At 43.7% G+C, this 20,667-nt stretch overlaps 1 protein-coding gene across 1 annotated transcript in view; it reads left to right on the forward strand.

The window, feature by feature from the left end:
* Positions 1 to 3,096: 3,096 nt before the first annotated feature.
* Positions 3,097 to 20,667, forward strand: part of LOC138680897 (galactose-3-O-sulfotransferase 2-like) — a 39,023-nt gene continuing 21,452 nt past the window's right edge. The window contains exon 1 of the mRNA XM_069768111.1: positions 3,097 to 3,601. Within this exon, the coding sequence (XP_069624212.1) occupies positions 3,125 to 3,601 (477 nt within the window). The 5' untranslated portion in view covers positions 3,097 to 3,124. The remainder of the gene's footprint in view (positions 3,602 to 20,667) is intronic.

The raw sequence follows: 20,667 nt of genomic DNA on the forward strand, positions 1-20,667 counted from the left end.
TCACAATGTAAATATCATTTTTGGCAGATTCAGGATAGGTCCTGCTAAAATTTAATGTTTAAATTAATAATGTCATACAGAATAATACATAAGATATTTTTACATAAAAGAAAAAAATGGACTAGTAGGCAGTCCAAACAAATAGATTGGGGCAATTTTTGTACATAAATTAGAGATTCACCATGTCCATAGTCTGTACACAGTCTTATCATTTTAAAGTGGAGCAAATAGCTGAACAAGATGTATTGTGTACTGTGTATGGTTGTCTCTCCTTTCTTTACCAAAATATTTATTGTATGCTAAGCATAGGACATTATTATTTATGTCCCAGGAAACCATTTTTACTTACCTCTTGCTCTAAGATTAATAATAATAACAATAACTTATTTATTTAGCGCCAACATATTCCGCTGCACTTTACAATTAAATTGGTTTCACATGACTGACAGTCATATAGATCTGTCGATGTACAAATGGCCAATGTTAGAAAATAAACAATTCTGAACAATAATAGTAACACCTAGAACTGAAGTACAATATCACATTTCACTGATCCCTCACTGACCTGCCCCCTAGTTTACATAAAGAATATACAGTGGGGCAAAAAAGTATTTAGTCAGTCAGCAATAGTGCAAGTTCCACCACTTAAAAAGATGAGAGGCATCTGTAATTTACATCATAGGTAGACCTCAACTATGGGAGACAAACTGAGAAAAAAAAATCCAGAAAATCACATTGTCTGTTTTTTTAACATTTTTTTTGCATATTATGGTGGAAAATAAGTATTTGGTCAGAAACAAAAAATCAAGATTTCTGGCTCTCACAGACCTGTAACTTCTTCTTTAAGAGTCTCCTCTTTCCTCCACTCATTACCTGTAGTAATGGCACCTGTTTAAACTTGTTATCAGTATAAAAAGACACCTGTGCACACCCTCAAACAGTCTGACTCCAAACTCCACTATGGTGAAGACCAAAGAGCTGTCAAAGGACACCAGAAACAAAATTGTAGCCCTGCACCAGGCTGGGAAGACTGAATCTGCTATAGCCAACCAGCTTGGAGTGAAGAAATCAACAGTGGGAGCAATAATTAGAAAATGGAAGACATACAAGACCACTAATAATCTCCCTCGATCTGGGGCTCCACGCAAAATCCCACCCCATGGGGTCAGAATGATCACAAGAGCGGTGAGCAAAAATCCCAGAACCACGCGGGGGGACCTAGTGAATGAACTGCAGAGAGCTGGGACCAATGTAACAAGGCCTACCATAAGTAACACACTACGCCACCATGGACTCAGATCCTGCAGTGCCAGACGTGTCCCACTGCTTAAGCCAGTACATGTCCGGGCCTGTCTGAAGTTTGCTAGAGAGCATTTGGATGATCCAGAGGAGTTTTGGAAGAATGTCCTATGGTCTGATGAAACCAAACTGGAACTGTTTGGTAGAAACACAACTTGTCGTGTTTGGAGGAAAAAGAATACTGAGTTGCATCCATCAAACACCATACCTACTGTAAAGCATGGTGGTGGAAACATCATGCTTTGGGGCTGTTTCTCTGCAAAGGGGCCAGGACGACTGATCCGGGTACATGAAAGAATGAATGGGGCCATGTATCGGGAGATTTTGAGTGCAAACCTCCTTCCATCAGCAAGGGCATTGAAGATGAAACCTGGCTGGGTCTTTCAACATGACAATGATCCAAAGCACACCACCAGGGCAATGAAGGAGTGGCTTCGTAAGAAGCATTTCAAGGTCCTGGAGTGGCCTAGCCAGTCTCCAGATCTCAACCCTATAGAAAACCTTTGGAGGGAGTTGAAAGTCCGTGTTGCCAAGCGAAAAGCCAAAAACATCACTGCTCTAGAGGAGATCTGCATGGAGGAATGGGCCAACATACCAACAACAGTGTGTGGCAACCTTGTGAAGACTTACAGAAAACGTTTGACCTCTGTCATTGCCAACAAAGGATATATTACAAAGTATTGAGATGAAATTTTGTTTCTGACCAAATACTTATTTTCCACCATAATATGCAAAACAAATGTTAAAAAAACAGACAATGTGATTTTCTGGATTTTTTTTTCTCAGTTTGTCTCCCATAGTTGAGGTCTACCTATGATGTAAATTACAGACGCCTCTCATCTTTTTAAGTGGTGGAACTTGCACTATTGCTGACTGACTAAATACTTTTTTGCCCCACTGTATATTGAAATAAAAAACACCTTCATCAGGCTGGCGCCAGAAACGCTTGCGCTGCAGTATGATCGCATGTATAATGTGCATTTAATTCTTTAATTTGCTTGTATAAATAAATTCATTTAAAAAAATCTGTCTCAAAACGGTGATGGGCGCTCCTGCGCAGTAGGAGCTTGGAAGAGGCAATTTTTTTTATCAAGCAAGATGGCGCCGCATGTGCAGTAGCATCTATCAGTTGGCCGATAGCTCCTACTGCGCAGGCGCTGCCACGCCGTTTTGAGACAGATTTTTTTTTTTAATGAATTTATTTATACAAGCAAATTAAAGAATTAAATGCACATTATACATGTGATCATACTGCAATGCAAGCGTTGCTGGCACAAGCCCGATGAAGGTGTTATTTTCAATATATATAATATTCATCATGTAAACTAGGGGGCAGGTTATGGAGGGATAAGTGACCAGTCAGAAGACATACAGGTGAATACCTAATCAGATCACCACATGAAGACCCACACAGGCTGCTCCAGAGCATGAGCATATCTAACTCAAAACTGAAAATAAAGATTAAACAATAACCACAAGATGGATTTCATCAACCAAGGTATCATTGTAATCAGTATAACGGCGCCAACCTGACAGTGTCTGTAGGTTACTTTGCACAATCCTGCAGACAGGTTCCTTTTAACAAATCTTGCCACATAGTTAAGGACTTTAGGCCAAACCAGATTCCTTTTTAGAAGTAAAAGACACCATCAGCAAATCAAATCAAACTCAGAATCTGATATTCTTGAGATCTAGCAACTAAGAAGTTTGTGAATTTATCAGACATATTATTGTAAGTTATATGACTATTGCTGTTTTTATCATGTGCCTCAAATCTTTTTTCTCATACAGGTATACAACAAGTGAGATTCCATTAACACAAATTATGTTATCCTTCAAAAATGGAGACAGACTTACTTATGGACTTGAAACAAGTGACAACAATTGTGCCAGAGAACAAGATATTGCATCTGAACTTTTGCGTTATTTGCAAAAAGATCAATTGTCTGAAAGATTAAAAGGACCGAGTTGGAAGGAAGTGTTAATGACTTTAAAATCAAGAATAAGAAGTGATACAGTTCTAATTCAGGAATCTGCTGTCAGGATTGAACAAGACACAACATTTTGTCAACCCAAGAACAACATCTTCTTCCTAAAAACTCACAAGACGGCCAGCAGCTCAATTAAGAACATTCTTTTCCGATATGGAGAATTTCACAACTTAACCATTGCCTTCCCTGCTCACAACGTTTCTTACTCATATCCCAATTATTTCAAAGCCTCTTATGTAAAAGGATTTTCTGAAAAAACCCAAAAGAGTTTTAACATTATGTGTCATCACATGCGCTTCCGGTTTACAGAGGTGAGTAATGAATGAATCAATAATAATATAAAGGAACAATAAGTAGAGATTATTTATCACTTAAACTTTTGACTTTGGTTGCTTGTTGACTAACAAAGCAAATTTTATTAAAGGGATTGTACACTACTTAGATAACTTAGATAACCACTAAATTAAATATTATAATCCCCCTTGCACGTTAAAAACACACTTTACTCACCTCCTGTACTGACGATGTTCCAGCAATGAAAAAGAAGCAACACGGCACTAGTACTAATAATCAGTATAGGTGCTCAAGAAGGGTATCCAACCCAGGAATCCAAAATAAGAAAAAAAAACTTGGCACTCAAGAAGAATTTTGGTGTAAAGAAGATCTTTTTAATGTGCATCCACAAAGATATAAGTTTGAAAGTTTTCGGTCAATCCAGACCAGTTGAATAATTCAGTTGGAACCAACACTGACCCTATATACGCTTTACCTACTATACCAGTAAAATTGTTCTGATTAAGGTCCGGATATGGACCGAAAATGTTCAAACTTATATCTTTGTGGATGCACATTAAAAAGATCTTCTTTACATCAAAATTCTTCTTGAGTGCCAAGTTTTTTTTTTTTTTTTCTTATTTTTGATATTCCAGCAATGTCAGTGGTTGGTGTACCAAGACGTTTGTGAGGTTGTTATAAGTGATGAGTGAATGCGCTCGCCACTACTTGGTACTCGCCCGAGTATCACTATGCTCGGTGTACTCGGCGAGCGCTGATTATTTCCGGGATTATTCGGTGGGAGCTCGGGTCTCTGCCCTGCAGTTCTGGCACCAATGACAGTGCAGGGATTGTCAGCCTTGCACTTTAATGCCGCAGCCATCTTTGTTGTGGTATTACAGTGATTGGCTGGCTGCAGAGCATCATCAGGTCTATAAGAGGCCTGACGCCGCCCTGCTCGCCGCATTCTGCTCTGGACTTAGCAAGTGTAAGGAGAGCTGCTGCTGAGATAGGGTCAGAATCATGCTTTTAATAGTTAGTGTAGGTCTGTATCTGTTCAATTCACAACTCCTGAGAAACCTACAGTCTTTTTTAGGCCTCTTTCACACGTCAGTGGCTCCGATATGTGAAGTGACAGTTTTCTCACGTACTGGAGACACTGACACACGTAGACCCATTCAAATGAATGGGTCTATGCACATGTCTCCGTGTTTTCACGGACCGTGTGTCCGTGTTGAAAGCACGGTCTGCAAAGCGTCCCGCACACGTTCACACGGAGAACAGTGTGCACTCTCCTCTGTGTGCACGTACCACCCGCAGGAGAGACAGCGCTACAGTAAGCGCTGTCCCCTTGCGTGTGGTGCTGAAGGCGGCATTCATCTCTTCTCCCTGCAGCGCTGCATGCTGGAGAGAAGGGGTGAAAAATCAAGTTTTTTTTTGTACCGGAAAAAAAGGAAGTGTGAAACCGGCCCTAGGGCTAATTCGGGGGTCTCGAGATTGCAGCACTAGGTAGGCAGGGGAGTCTATGTGCGCATCTCCATATCAGTGCAAGGCCTGCAGGCACTGTATGTGAGTACATAGGTCTCACTGCATACCTCCAAAAGCTCCATTACTGTCTGCTGGTGCTGCTTATTTAATATATATCTAGCTGCAGTTTTCTGTGTCTTTTTTTTTTCTTCACCTGATACCTGTTCCTTTTATTCTAAAACAATCCAAAGCCCCCTTATTTTAACATTTATTTGCCTGTTCACGCTGCCTACTACAGCCAGGTTATTGAAATCTAAGAACGTGCAAATCTAACATTTTCTTTTTGTCCCAGGCACCAGATGTGAGTGCGCCAAAAAAATATTTATTTTGTGTGTCATAGCCAACTTGTTGACACAATTTAGTTGTGCCCAAACAAATCAAGGCCACATTTAGATCAGTCTGTTGCCTGAGGCTGACGGCTGGTGTATCGGTGGTGGAAGAATCGTAGTTTCGTAGGCATACGTATCATAGTTCTGTGTGCTGGCCTTGATCTCCTTTTCTTTTGTTCAAAAATTCACCCCAAACAAATATTTTATACAGTCTGTTATATCAGGCTGAGGCTTGGTGTATCTGTGTTTGAAAAATCGTAGCTTTGCAGGCATTAGTTTCATAGTTACGTCTGATAGCCTTGTTCCAAAAAAAAAATCTCCAAAAGCCCCAAAAAATGTATACAGTCTGTTATGTCAGGTTGAGGCCTTATGTATCTGTGGTGGAAAAATCATAGCTTCGCAGGCATAAGTTTCATACTTCTGTCTGCGAGCCTTGTTGTACTCATTTTTAATAATGCCAAATTTCACATACAAGAGAAAAAAAAATGAAACAGTCTGTTATCTGTGGCTGTGGCCTGGTGTATCGGTGGAGGAAAAATCGTAGTTTCGCAGGCATACGTATCATAGTTCTGTGTGCTAGCCATATTCTCATTCTCTTTTTTTTTTCAAAAATTAACCCCCAAAAATATATATATTGTACAGTCTGATATGTCAAGCTGAGGCCTTGTGTATCTGTGGTGGAAAAATCGTAGCTTTGCAGACATAAGTTTCATAGTTCTGTCTGCTAGACTTGTTCCACTCTTTAAAATAAATAAATAATAATTCTCCAAAGCACAAAAAACAAAAAAAAAATTATACAGTCTGTTATGTCAGGCTGAGGCCTGGTGTATCTGAGTCACCCGCCTGGGCCGTGGGGTACCTAGTAGCAGATCCGGTGTTCACAGGGGGATGTCACGGGGCGACTCGGTCTGTGGCCCTGGGCGCCCATGTAAAAGGGGGTAATTGAACAGAGATTATGTTTGTGATGCCACCTGTGGTATTCGGTCAGTGGGGACCGACGCTGCTTTCAGTGGTCCTTTGGGGTGATGTTATGGCAGCTAGATGATATAACTCCCCCCAGGGCTCCCAGTGTGTAGATGGAAGATGGTGAATGGTGCAGTAAAGAACGAGGACACAGGTTTGCAGTCTCTTTACCTGGTTTACTGAAGACTTCAGGCAGCCACAGTCCAGGGCACCAGATTACAGGGCAGGCAGGGTCCGGCTGGCTTGGAAGCGAATCCAGAGTCCCCTTTACCAGGTGGAGTTAAAAGCCTTATTCTACTGCGGTGGTGTTGTAGTCCCTTACTGCCTATGGCTTCAGATGTCCCCACTGTTCTTCTCTGTCCCCCATACAGTATAGGACAATACCTGCATACCAGGTAACTCGAGCCTTTTTGCAGGGACTCTAGCATGCCCCGGGCTCTATGTGTTACTGTGTCTCAGGTGTGTGTGGCAAACAGGTAACTTGCAGTTCAGCTGTCCTGCCGGTCTTTGCTGTAAGTTGTAGAGGCCCTTACAACCTCGGTGGTCTGGCTACCAGTTGTCTGCGCTTCAGGGGGAGGCAGCCTGCTCCTAGCTGGTCTCTCCTGATATATCCTCTCCTGTGCTTCGCTCTCCTTCACGCTCACTGAACGATGTCCTCTCTTTCTGTATATCTCCTTTCCAGGAGCTGTAGCAGCTGCAGCTGCACGGCCCCTTGTACCTTCTCCTGCCTCAGACTGCTCCAGTCTGCTTCCTGGCACTAACTAATCTCAACTCTCCCTCCAAACCACAATATATATAGGGGAGTCACCTATGAAATAGAATCAAAAGCGCCACCTTGTGGAGTGGAGTGTGAATATGTTGTGTGCATTGTGATTACCTGGTGAGGGTTATCCTTCATCACTTCCAAACGTAACATCACATCAGGAAAGCAATGCTACTGTGAAGACCAGGACCCTGGGGCACCACATATGTGTTTGAAAAATTGTAGCGTTGCAGGCATAAGTTCCATAGTTCTGTCTGCTAGCCTTGTGTTACTCTTTTAAAAAAAAAAATCTCCAAAAAAATTAATTATACAGTCTGTTATGTCAGTCTGAGGCCTGTTGTATCTGTGGTGGAAAAATTGTAGCTTTGAAGGCATACTGATCAGATATAATTTAACTCAAAATAAATACATTTGTGTTGAGCTTTTGAAATAGTTCAGTAGTCCATTTAAAATGGGCAAGGCAAGGGGCAAGGGACAGGGAAGTGGAGGTGATGCTGATGGTGCTTGCAGAGGACAAGGCCATGGCCAAGTTGAAAGTGGGCCACAACAAAGAACCACATCTTCTCGCTCGACCTTGCTGTCCTAGTTTCTAGGGGATCGCAGCACACCACTATTGAAGCCAGAGCAGTGTGAAACAGTTGTTGGTTGGATAGCAGATAATGCTTCCAGTCACTTAGCCACCACCACCACCACCACCATGTCTTCCACACGGTCAAGTCTGAGTAGCCGTGAGAGTGGACCGGATGTTCCTCACTCTTAATTCTCCTTCCTCCCATCATGCCGAGTGCCCTGAGACAACTGATCCCACACTTGGACACTCCGAAGAGCTGTTCAGTTTTCCCTTTCAAGATTCTGTACTCTTGGCTGATCAACTTGAAGTGGGGCCAGATGAGATCACATGTAGCGATGCCCAAAGCTTTGACCAGTCATTGCCACATGAAGGCGATGGTGAGAAAGTGTCACAAGAGGTGTACGATGATGAGACACAATTGCCAGAATGTCAGGAGGAGGAGCAGGGTGCAGATGTGGAAGAAGAGGTGGTGGATGACATAGTGACTGACCCAACCTGGCAGGAGAACATGCAGAGCGAGGACAGCAGCACACATGGGGAAGGAGGCATATCACCCCAACAGGCAGGAAGAAGCAGTGTGTTGGCCACATACAAAAGGCATGCATCCGTTCCCTGTAACACCAACATGAGGGAAGCTGCCACTCCAACTGTTAGATGTTCCCGAGTCTGGTTATTTTTTAAAGACTCTGCCGATAGCCCCAAACAGGCCATTTGCAGCACGTGCCATACCTGCATCAGCAGGGGTAGCAAAACTACCAGCCTGACCACCACCAGCATGATCAGGCACATGGAAGCAAAGCACAAGACTTTTTCGGCTGAACACCAGGCTCCTGGAACACTGTCTGCAGGTGACACCACTGCTTCTTCCACTGTTTTGCGTAGAAGCCAATCCCCAGTCCACCGTGCATGTGAAGATGCCTCTAGCCCTGAAGCTGTTGTTGCCCACAGTCAAGCAGCACCATCATCAAGCCATCCCCGTCCTTGTCCCAGCACAGCCTTCAGTTGTCTATACCCCAGTCATTGGAACGGAAATACCCAGCCAACATCCCACAGGCCACAGTACTAAATTCTAACTTTTCTCTTCTGCTTGCACGCGAAATGTTACCTTTTAGGCTAGTTGACATGGAAGGTTTCCGCAACGTGATGAACAGAACAATGGCAAAGTTCTGGGACAGTTTTTTCAGACCCTCCCATCGTGCTGGCATAGAGGCAAGGGGTGCTGTCACAAGAAGTGCAATGTTTGGAAAGATTCTGAGGGAGTACCTTGCAGATGGTACAAATGTCCTCCATGATTCCTCTGTGCCTTTTAATTATTGGGTATCCAAGCTGGACATGTGGCATGAACTGGCTCTCAACACCTTGGAGGTCCTGGCTTACTCTGCTGCTAGTGCTCTGTCATAGCGGGTTTTTGCCGCTGGTGGCATTATAACAGATAAGCGCATCTGCCTGTCAACTGAAAATGAACAAGGGCTGGATTGGGCAAGATTTCTGTACACCACCAAGTGAAAACAGCGAAACATAACCTGTAATACATTGTCTTTTTTGTGGAGGTGTATTGTCATGCACCTCTCCCCAACTTCACATGGCTATCTGCTTCCTGATTTCGTATGTTTGGTGTTATTATCCTCCTTATTCTCATTATCATCATCCACAACCAGTACAACACCAGGGTGAACGTATTCTGTGATGCAAAAGTCACTAAATTTTTCTGCAAGGGTGTTTTTATGATGCCCGTTACTAACTAGAAACCAAAATAAGCCCCCTCCATGGGGAACTGTCATCAAAATGAGATGTACGTATATTTTTCCCAATGTATTCTTATATATTCTAGTTTTAATATCTCTGCACCATCCTTTTATGATCTAGTGTATACCTGTACTATATGAAAAATATTGAAATACTATTATATATTTTTTTATATCCCTGTCTTGGAGCTGTTGCTAGGGACAAACATATCTCTTTGGACACAATCTGGCATCATATACCATATATACTCGAGTATAAGCCGACCCGAGTATAAGCCAACCCCCCTAATTTTGCCACAAAAAACTGGGAAAACTTAATGACTCGAGTACAAGCCTAGGGTGGAAAATGCAGCAGCTACTGGTAAATGTCAAAAGTAAAAATAGGTACCAATAAAAGTAAAATTAATTGAGACAACAGTAGGTTAAGTGTTTTTGAATATCCGTATTGAATCAGGAACCCCATATAATGCTCCATAAAGTTTATGATGGCCCCATAAGATGCTCCATATTAAAATATGCCCCATATAATCCTGCATAAAGGTTAATAATGGCCCCATAAGATGCTCCATAGACACATTTCCTGCACAAATGTTGATTATGGCCCCATACAGACACTTGCTCCATATAGTGCTGCATAAATGTTGATTATGGCCCCATACAGACACTTGCCCCATATAGTGCTGCACAAACGTTATGGCCCCATACAGACACTAGCCCCATATAGTGCTGCACAAACGTTATGGCCCCATACAGACACTTGCCACATATAGTGCTGCACAAACCTTATGGCCCCATACAGACACTGGCCCCATATAGTGCTGCACAAACGTTATGGCCCCATACAGACACTTGCCCTATAGAGTGCTGTACAAACGTTATGGCCCCATACAGACACTTGCCCCATATAGTGCTGCACAAACGTTATGGCCCCATACAGACACTTGCCACATATAGTGCTGCACAAACCTTATAGCCCCATACAGACACTGGCCCCATATAGTGCTGCACAAACGTTATGGCCCCATACAGACACTTGCCCTATAGAGTGCTGCACAAACGTTATGGCCCCATACAGACACTTGCCCCATATAGTGCTGCACAAACGTTATGGCCCGATACAGACTCTAGCCCCATATAGTGCTGCACAAACGTTATGGCCCCATACAGACACTTTTCCCATATAGTGCTGAACAAACGTTATCGCCCCATACAGACATTGGCCCCATATAGTGCTGCACAAACGTTATGGCCCCATACAGACACTGGCCCCATATAGTGCTGTACAAACGTTATGGCCCCATACAGACACTTTCCCCATATAGTGCTGCACAAACGTTATCGCCCCATACAGACACTGGCCCCATATAGTGCTGCACAAACGTTATGGCCCCATACAGACACTGGCCTCATATAGTGCTGCACAAACGTTATGGCCCCATACAGACACTGGCCCCATATAGTGCTGCACAAACTTTATGGCCCCATAGAGACACTTGCTCCATATAGTGCTGCACAAACGTTATGGCCCCATACAGACACTTGCCCCATATAGTGCTGCACAAACGTTATGGCCCCATACAGATACTTGCCCCATATAGTGCTGCACAAACGTTATAGCCCCATACAGACACTTGCCCCATATAGTGCTGCACAAACGTTATGGCCCCATACAGACACTGGCCATACAGCCTGTACTGAGCGGTCACATGGTACCGCTCATTACAGTAATGATTATGCGGCTCCACCCCCATGGGAGGTGGAGCTGCATATTCATTACTGTAATGAGCGGTACCATGTGACCGCTCAGTACAAGAAGAAGCTGGGGCGCTGGGAAGCCAGGGACCTGCTGGGAAAGCACCAGGAGTAGGTGAGTATAATTAGACAGGCCCCGCTTCCCCTCCCCTGCCGACCCCTGGGTATGACTCGAGTATAAGCCAAGATGGGGACTTTCAGCCCAAAAAAGTGGGCTGAAAATCTCAGCTTATACTCGAGTATATATGGTATATGAACCTGTGTTCGCCCCTCCGTTTTGTTATTTACTTTCATCGGTGGATTCACATCCTTTTTTTTTAAATTTCAGTATGATTTATCTTTGTCTACTCATTCTCCACAACTAGATCACCAGGCTTAACGTATTCAGGCAGTCCAATTTTTAGCAAGGATGTCTATGATGCCCATAGTATATTTTTTTAAAATGTATCCCCCTTGGGGAAATGTTTGTCAGCCCATGCACTGCGTGTATGGGCATTAGAAATCTAGGAGACACACTCCTTTACATTGGGCCTAGTTTTTCATGAGGCCTTCAGCAATGTCTCCTCATTCTCCACCACTTCATCATCAGTCTTAACGTATTCTGGGCTGCTACAGGCAGTCCAATTTTTGGCAAGGGTGTTGTGAATTCTGTGGCTGAGTTCTCTTCTGTGGTCACAAGTGGTATTGCAGTCTCTGGGCTTCCTCCCTCAGGTGTTTTGGTGAGCTCGTTGGCTGCCTTGCTATTTAGCTCCACCTGAGTCTGTCTTCCTTGCTCCTTGTCAATGTTCCAGTGTTGGATCTGAGCTACTGCATCTTTCCTTGGGCCTGCTGCTCTGCTAGATAAGTGCTTCTAGTTTATTTTCTGTTTTTTCTGTCCAGCTTGTTATTATCTTTTGCTGGAAGCTCTGAGAAGCAAAGGGGTGCACCGCCGTGCTGTTAGTTCGGCACGGTGGGTCTTTTTGCCCCTTTGCGTGGTTTTCGTTTTAGGGTTTTTTGTAGACTGCATAGTTCTCTTTGCTATCCTCGCTCTGTCTAGAATATCGGGCCTCACTTTGCTGAATCTATTTCATTCCTACGTTTGTCTTTTCATCTTGCTAACAGTCATTATATGTGGGGGCTGCCTATTCCTTTGGGGTATTTCCCTGAGGTAAGTCAGGCTTGTATTTCTATCTTCAGGCTAGTCAGCTCCTCAGGCAGTGCCGAGTTGCATAGGTAGTTGATAGGCGCAATCCACTGCTGCTTCCAGTTGTGTGAGGATAGATCAGGTACTGCAGTCTACAGAGATTCCACGTCTCTGAGCTCGTCCTATTGTTTTGGGTTATTGCCAGATCTCTGTATGTGCGGTGATTACTGCACGCTGTGTTGCCTGATTGCCAGCCATAACAGTACAAGGAGCCATTCAATGATTTCCAATAGAGGGAAAAAAGAAATCCTGACATCATTTTTTTTTCTTAGCTCTGTCTTCAGTCTTTTTTTTCCCCTAGACATTAGAGTGCTTCAGGACACAGCTGTGGACATGGATATTCAGGCTCTGTGCTCCTCAATGGATAATCTCGTTGTAAATGTACAAAAGATTCAAGATACTATTGATCAGAAATCGATGCTAGAACCAAGAATTCCGATTCCTGATTTGTTTTTTGGTGACAGAACTAAGTTCCTGAGCTTCAGAAATAATTGTAAGCTATTTTTGGCCTTGAAACCTCATTCTTCTGGTAATCCTATTCAACAGGTTTTGATTATTATTTCTTTTTTGCGCGGCGACCCACAGGACTGGGCGTTTTCTCTTGCACCAGGAGATTCTGCATTGAGTAATGTTGATGCATTTTTCCAGGCGCTGGGATTGCTTTACGATGAGCCTAATTCAGTGGATCAAGCTGAGAAAAATCTGCTGGCTTTATGCCAGGGTCAGGATGATGTAGAAGTATATTGTCAGAAATTTAGAAAATGGTCAGTACTCACTCTGTGGAATGAATCTGCACTAGCGGCTTTGTTCAGAAAGGGTCTCTCTGAAGCTCTTAAGGATGTAATGGTGGGATTTCCTATGCCTGCTGGTTTGAATGAGTCTATGTCCTTGGCCATTCAGATCGGTCGTCGCTTGCGCGAGCGTAAATCTGTGCACCATCTGGCGGTATTGTCTGAGAGTAAGCCTGAGCCTATGCAGTGCGACAGGACTATGACTAAAGTAGAACGGCACGAACACAGACGTCTGAACAGACTGTGTTTCTATTGTGGTGATTCTACTCATGCTATTTCTAATTGTCCTAAACGCACTAGGCGGTTCGATAGCTCTGCCGTTATTGGTACTGTACAGTCCAAATTCCTTTTGTCCATTACCTTAATGTGCTCTTTGTCATCATATTCTGTCATGGCGTTTGTGGATTCAGGCGCTGCCCTGAATCTGATGGATTTGGATTATGCTAAACGTTGTGGATTTTTCTTGGAGCCTTTGCGGTGTCCTATTCCGTTGAGAGGAATTGATGCTACACCTCTGGCCAAGAATAAGCCTCAGTACTGGGCCCAGCTGACCATGTGCATGGCTCCTGCACATCAGGAAGTTATTCGCTTTTTGGTACTGCATAATTTGCATGATGTGGTCGTGTTGGGGTTGCCATGGCTACAAACCCATAATCCAGTATTGGATTGGAACTCTATGTCGGTAACCAGCTGGGGTTGTCAGGGAGTACATGGTGATGTTCCATTTTTGTCTATTTCGTCATCCATTCCTTCTGACATCCCAGAGTTCTTGTCGGACTTTCAGGATGTATTTGAAGAGTCCAAGTCTGATGCCCTTCCTCCGCATAGGAATTGTGATTGTGCTATCGATTTGATTCCTGGTAGTAAATTCCCTAAGGGTCGTTTATTTAATTTGTCCGTACCTGAACACACCGCTATGCGCAGTTATGTGAAGGAGTCCCTGGAGAAGGGACATATTCGCCCATCGTCGTCACCATTGGGAGCAGGGTTCTTTTTTGTAGCCAAGAAGGATGGTTCGCTAAGACCGTGTATTGATTACCGCCTTCTTAATAAGATCACTGTTAAGTTTCAGTATCCCTTGCCATTGATTTCTGACTTGTTTGCTCGGATTAAGGGGGCTAGTTGGTTTACTAAGATTGATCTTCGTGGTGCGTATAATCTGGTGAGAATCAGGCAGGGAGATGAATGGAAAACGGCATTTAATACGCCCGAGGGTCATTTTGAGTATCTGGTGATGCCGTTCGGACTTGCCAATGCTCCATCTGTTTTTCAGTCTTTTATGCATGACATTTTCCGTGAGTATCTGGATAAATTCTTGATTGTTTACTTGGATGACATTTTGATCTTCTCAGATGATTGGGAGTCTCATGTGAAGCAAGTCAGAATGGTTTTCCAGGTACTGCGTGCTAATTCCTTGTTCGTGAAGGGATCAAAGTGTCTCTTCGGTGTGCAGAAAGTTTCATTTTTGGGGTTCATCTTTTCCCCTTCTACTATCGAGATGGATCCGGTTAAGGTTCAGGCCATCCAGGATTGGACTCAGCCGACATCTCTAAAAAGTTTGCAGAAATTCCTGGGCTTTGCTAATTTTTATCGTCGCTTCATCTGTAATTTTTCTAGCATTGCCAGACCATTGACCGATTTGACCAAGAAGGGTGCTGATTTGGTTAATTGGTCTTCTGCTGCCGTGGAAGCTTTTCAGGAGTTGAAGCGTCGTTTTTGCTGTGCCCCTGTGTTGTGTCAACCTGATGTTTCTCTTCCGTTCCAGGTCGAGGTTGATGCTTCTGAGATTGGTGCAGGGGCGGTTTTGTCACAGAGAGGTTCTGGTTGCTCAGTGTTCAAACCATGTGCTTTCTTTTCCAGGAAATTTTCTGCTGCTGAGCGTAATTATGATGTGGGCAACCGAGAGTTGCTGGCCATGAAGTGGGCATTCGAGGAGTGGCGTCATTGGCTTGAGGGTGCTAAGCATCGCGTGGTGGTTTTGACTGATCATAAGAACCTTACTTATCTTGAGTCTGCCAAGCGCTTGAATCCTAGACAGGCCCGTTGGTCGTTATTTTTTGCTCGTTTTGATTTTGTGATTTCATACCTTCCGGGCTCTAAAAATGTGAAGGCGGATGCTCTGTCTAGGAGTTTTGTGCCCGACTCTCCGGGGTTATCTGAGCCGGCGAGTATCCTCAAGGAAGGAGTCATTGTGTCTGCCATCTCCCCTGATTTGCGGAGAGTGTTGCAGAAATTTCAGGCTAATAAACCTGATCGTTGTCCGGCCGAGAAACTGTTCGTCCCTGATAGGTGGACTAGTAAAGTTATCTCTGAACTTCATTGTTCGGTGCTGGCCGGTCATCCAGGAATCTTTGGTACCAGGGAGTTGGTTGCTAGATCCTTCTGGTGGCCATCTCTGTCACGGGATGTGCGTGCTTTTGTGCAGTCCTGTGGAATTTGTGCTAGGGCTAAGCCCTGCTGTTCACGTGCCAGTGGGTTGCTTTTGCCCTTGCCGGTCCCGAAGAGGCCTTGGACACATATTTCGATGGATTTCATTTCTGACCTTCCCGTTTCTCAAAAGATGTCTGTCATTTGGGTGGTCTGTGATCGCTTTTCTAAAATGGTCCATCTGGTGCCCTTGGTTAAATTGCCTTCCTCCTCTGATTTGGTGCCTTTGTTCTTCCAGCATGTGGTTCGTTTACATGGCATTCCTGAGAATATTGTTTCTGACAGAGGTTCCCAGTTTGTCTCGAGGTTCTGGCGAGCCTTTTGTGGTAGGATGGGCATTGACCTATCTTTTTCCTCGGCCTTCCATCCTCAGACTAATGGCCAGACCGAACGAACCAATCAGACCTTGGAAACATATCTGAGATGTTTTGTTTCCGCTGACCAGGATGATTGGGTGTCATTTTTGCCGTTGGCTGAGTTCGCCCTTAATAATCGGGCCAGCTCGGCTACCTTGGTCTCTCCATTTTTCTGCAATTCTGGGTTCCATCCTCGTTTCTCTTCAGGACAGGTTGAGTCTTCGGACTGTCCTGGTGTGGATTATGTGGTGGACAGGTTGCAGCAGATCTGGACTCAGGTAGTGGACAATTTGACCTTGTCCCAGGAGAAGGCTCAGCTTTTCGCTAATCGCAGACGCCGTGTGGGACCCCGACTTCGTGTTGGGGATCTGGTTTGGTTATCTTCTCGTCATATACCTATGAAGGTTTCCTCTCCTAAATTTAAACCTCGTTTTATTGGTCCGTATAGGATTTCTGAGATTCTCAATCCGGTGTCTTTTCGTCTGACCCTCCCAGACTCCTTTTCCATGCATAATGTATTCCATAGGTCGTTGTTGAGGAGATACGTGGCACCTATGGTTCCATCTGTGGAGCCTCCTGCCCCTGTTTTGGTGGAGGGGGAATTGGAGTATATTGTGGAGAAGATTTTGGATTCTCGTGTCTCTAGACGGAAACTCCAGTATCTGGTCAAATGGAAGGGTTATGCTCAGGAAGATAATTCCTGGGTTTTTGCCTCTGATGTCCATGCCCCAGATCTTGTTCGTGCCTTTCATGTGGCTCATCCTGGTCGGCCTGGGGGTTCTGGTGAGGGTTCGGTGACCCCTCCTCAAGGGGGGGGTACTGTTGTGAATTCTGTGGCTGAGTTCTCTTCTGTGGTCACAAGTGGTATTGCAGTCTCTGGGCTTCCTCCCTCAGGTGTTTTGGTGAGCTCGTTGGCTGCCTTGCTATTTAGCTCCACCTGAGTCTGTCTTCCTTGCTCCTTGTCAATGTTCCAGTGTTGGATCTGAGCTACTGCATCTTTCCTTGGGCCTGCTGCTCTGCTAGATAAGTGCTTCTAGTTTATTTTCTGTTTTTTCTGTCCAGCTTGTTATTATCTTTTGCTGGAAGCTCTGAGAAGCAAAGGGGTGCACCGCCGTGCTGTTAGTTCGGCACGGTGGGTCTTTTTGCCCCTTTGCGTGGTTTTCGTTTTAGGGTTTTTTGTAGACTGCATAGTTCTCTTTGCTATCCTCGCTCTGTCTAGAATATCGGGCCTCACTTTGCTGAATCTATTTCATTCCTACGTTTGTCTTTTCATCTTGCTAACAGTCATTATATGTGGGGGCTGCCTATTCCTTTGGGGTATTTCCCTGAGGTAAGTCAGGCTTGTATTTCTATCTTCAGGCTAGTCAGCTCCTCAGGCAGTGCCGAGTTGCATAGGTAGTTGATAGGCGCAATCCACTGCTGCTTCCAGTTGTGTGAGGATAGATCAGGTACTGCAGTCTACAGAGATTCCACGTCTCTGAGCTCGTCCTATTGTTTTGGGTTATTGCCAGATCTCTGTATGTGCGGTGATTACTGCACGCTGTGTTGCCTGATTGCCAGCCATAACACAAGGGTGTCTATGATGCCCATAGTATATTTTTAAAAAATGTATCCCCTTGGGGAAATGTTTGTTAGCCCATGTAATGCGTGTGGCATTACAAGTCTAGGAGACACACTCCTTTTCATTGGGCCTAGTTTTTCATGAGACTTCAGCAATGTCTCCTCATTCTCCACCAAAAGATCACCACGCTTAATGTGTTCTGTGATGCTACATGCAATCCAATTTTTGCCAAGCCTGTCTATGATGTCCATAAAAGATTTTGTAAAAAGGTACCCCCCATAGTGAAATGTTTCTCAGCCCATGCATTTCGTGTATGCTCCTTACAAGCCTAGTAGACCCACTCCTTATCATTGGGCCAGTCAATTTTTTGGCAAGTGTGTCTGTGATCCCAATTAAATATTTTTTAAGATACACTTAGTGTATGGGCATTACAAGTCCCCTGCTGGCATAAACTCATATGAACTCTAGCGTGGGAATTTTTCTGAATATTTTCTCACGCTCGAGTTCATATGAGTTTATGCCAGCAGGGGGCGCAGCACCGCAAGTCTAAGTAGCTATGTTCCCTTGCTTTCCATTCATTCCCCAGTTTTTACAAGCAGGAGCAACAGCTGCATTAGCAGGCACCTGGTTGTAAAATTATTTAACCCCTTCAGATGGATTTACAGCGTGGGACATGACTGAGCGCCATAGAGGTATGGTATATTGTGGCTTTTTTCTTTTTTTTTCTTTTACAGAATGAGGGTCTTCAGATGGATTAAGCGTACAATTCAGATTTTACAACCCCATGTGTTCATTTATTTCATTAAAATACTTTATTCTTAATGTGTGTGTGTATTATAACCCTTTACTACTATTGGATTAATAATGGATAGGTGTCTTATTGACATCTCTCCATTATTAACCAGGTGTAATGTCACATTAGCAAGGTGACATTAACCCTTTATTACCCCATATCCCACCGCTACAGGGGAGTGGCAAGAGAGAGGCTAAGTGCCAGAATAGGCGCATCTTACAGATGTGCCTTTTCTGGGGTGGCTGGGGGCAGATGTTTTTAGCCGGGGGGGGGGGCCAATAACCATGGTCCCTCTCTAAGACTACGATACTAATATCTGCCCTCAGTCGCTGGCTTTCCCACTCTGGTGGAGAAAATTGCACTGGAGCCCACGTCATTGTTTTCCGTGATTTAACCCTTTATTTTAACAGCTAGAGCCCCCAAATTTTGCACACACACTCTACTAACATTATTAGTGAGGAATATGTAAAAAAAATAAGGGATATGAAATGGTTTACTGTATGCAAACCATGTCTCATATCTTGTCGGGTTTGATAAGGAGATAGCAAAAGCTGGCAATTGAATTACCGGCTTTTATGCTATCTAGCTCTGTATTAAATTATATATATACTAGATGGCAGCCCGATTCTAAAGAATCGGGAGTCTAGAATCCATATATACTTTATTTATTCAAATGTAAGAATAATACAATTAATAAATAATAGTAAGAAAGAACAAAAAATGGCTCCACTCACCAGCTCTTGACAATTCTTGTTATTTAAGGTACAGTTACACAGGATCCATGAACATGCTTATGAGGGGAGGGATGAAAGACATCAGACGACAACTTTGCGTGTTGTGGGCAGTGTCAGGTAGTAGGAAAATAGCCAGTTAATAATAGGAAGCAGGAAACAGGAAACAGGAACATAATAATAGGCAATAGTTCTTTGCAGGAATGCAGATATTAATAAATAGGCAGTTTATATTGCAGAGAAATTGCTGGGCAATAATGGACAATGTCCTTATGTGGCAAATAATAGAGCAATATACCCAATGTGGCAAAGAAGAGGTTAATAAACGGCAGTCTCTCAGTATAACAGTCAGTGAATAATAGGCAGTATATGGAGAAAACACCAATCAAAAGTTCAAAATTGGTGTGATAATGTCACTGAACCACTTCACAACTAAATATATATAGTTTTGGTAAATGGTATTATCATTTTTTTGACGAAATTCGGCAGGAGCTTGAAGAGCAACGTCACTGGGCCCGCCTCCACGCAGTAGAGACTTGCTGTGAGGTAAAAATTCAAAAATCACACCAAAATGGCGGGCGGAGTGTGTCACAGTACGACACGTTTCTGATTGGTCGCTCGCAGCAGGCGGCAACCAATCAGACACTGGACACTGTTGACGTCACTTATCTCCGGACATTAGCTCCGGACATTAGCTCCGGACATTAGCTCCGGACAGGAAGTTGGCACAAATTGCAGGAAGTAGTATTCTAGGCAATTATTTATATACTGTACATATATACATATATATATATACTGTATGTGTAGACATTTATTCTATCTATTCTATTTATTCATTTTTTCTATCTATTCTATTCTAACCTGTCCATGTGATTTTACTGTACACCGCACTGAATTGGCAGTTTTCTATAGAACACCAGTGCGTATTTCTCGCAAGTCACACTGATGGTCCGTGTGTAATCTGTATTTTTCTCGCTCCTATAGACTTTCATTGGCAGATTTTTTGCGCAATACGCTGACAAACGCAGCATTCTTCGATTTTCTACGCCCGTAAAATACAGCTGTGAAATATACGGCAGATAAGAGCTGCCCCATAGAGAATCATTGGTCCGTGTGCAATGCGTAGTTTTTGCGCCTCTCATACATCCGTAAAACTCTCTAGTGTGACGACGGCCTAAAACTGAGTCCCTCTTTCATAAATTAAACAAGATGGGTCTCCTTATGTGTCACACACCACATGGCCAGCTAGGGTTGTTAAATGTTACAATGACATTTTCCAGTGAATGCATTTGTATTGGTTGAAAGCAATGCAAAAGTTGAAAAACGCATCAAAAACGCTGCGTGTGAACATAGCTCAAGTGGTGGAGGAACATTTTGGTCTGAGGTTAATTATTTTGCCTTATATACAAGTCATTACCCTGGAAAGGATGCACCTTAACATATTTCTCAGCAAAATCCATTTTGGTTTCGTTTTTGCATGTTTTTTGGTCCGCCTGTAAAAATGTCGTGAAACTCTGACAACATTGCTTACAGCTGTGACCTTGGAGTCAGAAATGCTTCCAGGGGCGATCCCCATGATGTTCCCATGTCAATTGAGCAGTGTTTTCATCAT

The sequence above is a fragment of the Ranitomeya imitator genome, chromosome 5, assembly GCF_032444005.1.
Source record: "Ranitomeya imitator isolate aRanImi1 chromosome 5, aRanImi1.pri, whole genome shotgun sequence".
NCBI classification, from domain to species: Eukaryota; Metazoa; Chordata; class Amphibia; order Anura; family Dendrobatidae; genus Ranitomeya; species Ranitomeya imitator.